The sequence below is a fragment of the Dictyostelium purpureum genome (assembly GCF_000190715.1).
Source record: "Dictyostelium purpureum unplaced genomic scaffold DICPUscaffold_815, whole genome shotgun sequence".
NCBI lineage: Eukaryota > Evosea > Eumycetozoa > Dictyosteliales > Dictyosteliaceae > Dictyostelium > Dictyostelium purpureum.
The window spans coordinates 1-2,488 of NW_003520130.1; the positions used below are offsets into that span (position 1 = coordinate 1).

Sequence of the window (2,488 nt, forward strand, 5' to 3'; positions counted from 1 at the left end):
TGTATATATATTTTTTATAAAATTTTATCTATTTATAAAACATTATAAATATTATTATTATAAATTATTATTATTGATTTTAAAAGATAGGGATGGTGAGAAAAAACAAATTAAAGATAATTGTATGATTATTTGTTAAAAAAAAATCGACAAATAATAATAATTTGTGGGTGGGTTATATAGGAGAAGGAACTAATAAAAAATATTATTAATTTCGATGTATATATATATAAATATGTGTTTGATTATTTTCTTAATTTTAATTTCTTTTCTAAATTGGATCTAATTTGTGAGATTTCTTTTCTTTCGTGATCTAAAATTTTTACTTTTTCAGGATTATATTTATCTAAAAGACCAGATTTTTTCATCTCCATAATCTTTTTCTTTTTCTTTGTTTCCTCTTGCTTCCATTTTTCAACTACAATTCCTTCATTCTTAACACCTATTCTAGAGTTCTTTAAGGTATCACACCAGATTCTTCCTAAAAGGGGGTTGTACTAAACATACTTTATCAATAAGATCATTGGGTTCTTCGAGTGTTAAATCTCTAATTTGCTTTACTGCTGACTGAAGAGTATTCCAAATACTCCAAGTAATATCACCCATTACTCTTGAATTCAATGATCCATCGACACCGTGTGATGCTTGCCAACCTAAATCTTTCTAAATAAACCAATTATAAAAAAAAATAATTATTAGTAATAATTTTAGATATATTTTTAATATTTTATTTTAATATTTACCATTCTTCCATGAACACCTTTACTATATTTTGAACCTTTAAAATTTTCTAAAAATTGATCCCAGGTTATTTTATTTATATTCTTTTTGAAAACGACCATATCAGAAGTGAATGAGTCCCATTTTCTAACTTCTTTAGTTTCTTCTATATTGATATTTTTATTTGTACCACTGGTGCTATTATTTAAATTATCTTCCCAACCTTCATCTACTGATTCATCTTTTTTCTTTTCACTTTCGACCATTATATCATTTTCAAATTTATTAAAACATTTTTCACCGCTATTATTTGAATCGTTATTTATATTATTAATATTATTATCTATACTATCTAAACTATTATTATTGCTTTCTATTTCGTCACTAAAAAAGGTTTGCTTTATAAATTCTAACCATTGTTCTTCAAATGTATTGATAACTGTAGTAATAACACCTAATCTTTTGTTTGGATCTAATGGTGAACTTTTTAAGAGTGATAATTCTTCTTTAGTGAATTTGTCTTTTTTTAATTCTTTAACTGCTCTTTCTGTGAAAAATGGTTTAACCTTTAAATTTGATGCTGCTTTTTTTAATGTATCCAATTCATTTAAAATCTTTGAATTATCAGTTTTATTTTGCTTTATCAAAAATTCCTCTGTTGTCGAAAGAATCCATTCCCAATCGTTCCAAAGTTCAATTTCTTTTAATTTATATTCTTCTTCTGAAACTTTATTCTCTTCTATACCCTTTAACCAATTGGTGAGGGAAGAAATTATTTTAAAAATATCAGGTGTCCACTGGGAACCATTTGGTGAGGATGAAAATGTGGAATTTGGTGAGGATGATGCTGATGTTGAGTTTGGTGAGGATGATAGGGTTTGTTCTAGTGTGTTCCTTTTAATTGGGATCGGTGATGATTTAGGGACATCATCACTATTATTATTATTTGTAAATTCTTTACTTAATTGATTTGTATCATTAATTATTTCCATTTTTTATTTATTTTATATAATATATATTTATTGTGTGTATATTTAAAAACTATTAAATTTTTTATTAAAATTTATTATTATTATATTTAAAAAAATTAATTTAAATTAAATAAATATTTTATTTATTATATTGTTGTTTTATTATTATTATTATAATTTTATTGGTAAACTTTTATTATTATCTGTGTTATTGTTTGTGTATATTTTTATTAAATGTGTTGTTTTTATTTGTTATTTCTTTATTTAATTTGAAATTTCTATAAATGAATAAAAAAAAAAATTATTGTTTATATAATTAGTAAAGTGGTAATTATTTTAATATAAATTAAAGTTTAAATTTAAATAAAACAATACAATTAAATATAATAAAAAAAAAAACTTAATTATTAAAAAAAAAAAAAAAAAAAAAGAAGTGTGGGGGGTGTTGATTAATGTTTACATATAAAACCAAAAGAATAAAAGAAATATAATCTTAATGTGTATTTAATTAATAAATTTTTATTACACATTTATACAAATTTTATAAAATTAACCCCACCTATTATAAAAACACACTTTTAAGATGTTAATAAAAAGACATAAAGACATTGAAGGTGTTATCGTCTTATATTACATGTTAAAAAATGTGTGTGTGAGTGTGTTTTTGTGGGTTTATTTTTGTTTATATTATTTTTACATGAATGTAATGAAACAACTAGTAGGTGATATATGTATATAATTAGGAGTGGTATGTGATGAATAATAGCATGCATTTAATATTATTGAACGATAAATAA

General features: G+C 22.4%; 1 protein-coding gene across 1 annotated transcript; it reads right to left on the reverse strand.

Annotated features, from left to right (window-relative positions):
• Positions 1 to 245: 245 nt before the first annotated feature.
• DICPUDRAFT_160503 (uncharacterized protein) lies at positions 246 to 1,712 on the reverse strand (the record flags this gene model as incomplete). Its single annotated transcript, XM_003295196.1, has 3 exons — positions 246 to 455; positions 508 to 663; positions 744 to 1,712. 3 exons carry the CDS (start codon positions 1,710 to 1,712, stop codon positions 246 to 248), a joined length of 1,335 nt encoding a protein of 444 aa, XP_003295244.1.
• Positions 1,713 to 2,488: the final 776 nt, after the last annotated feature.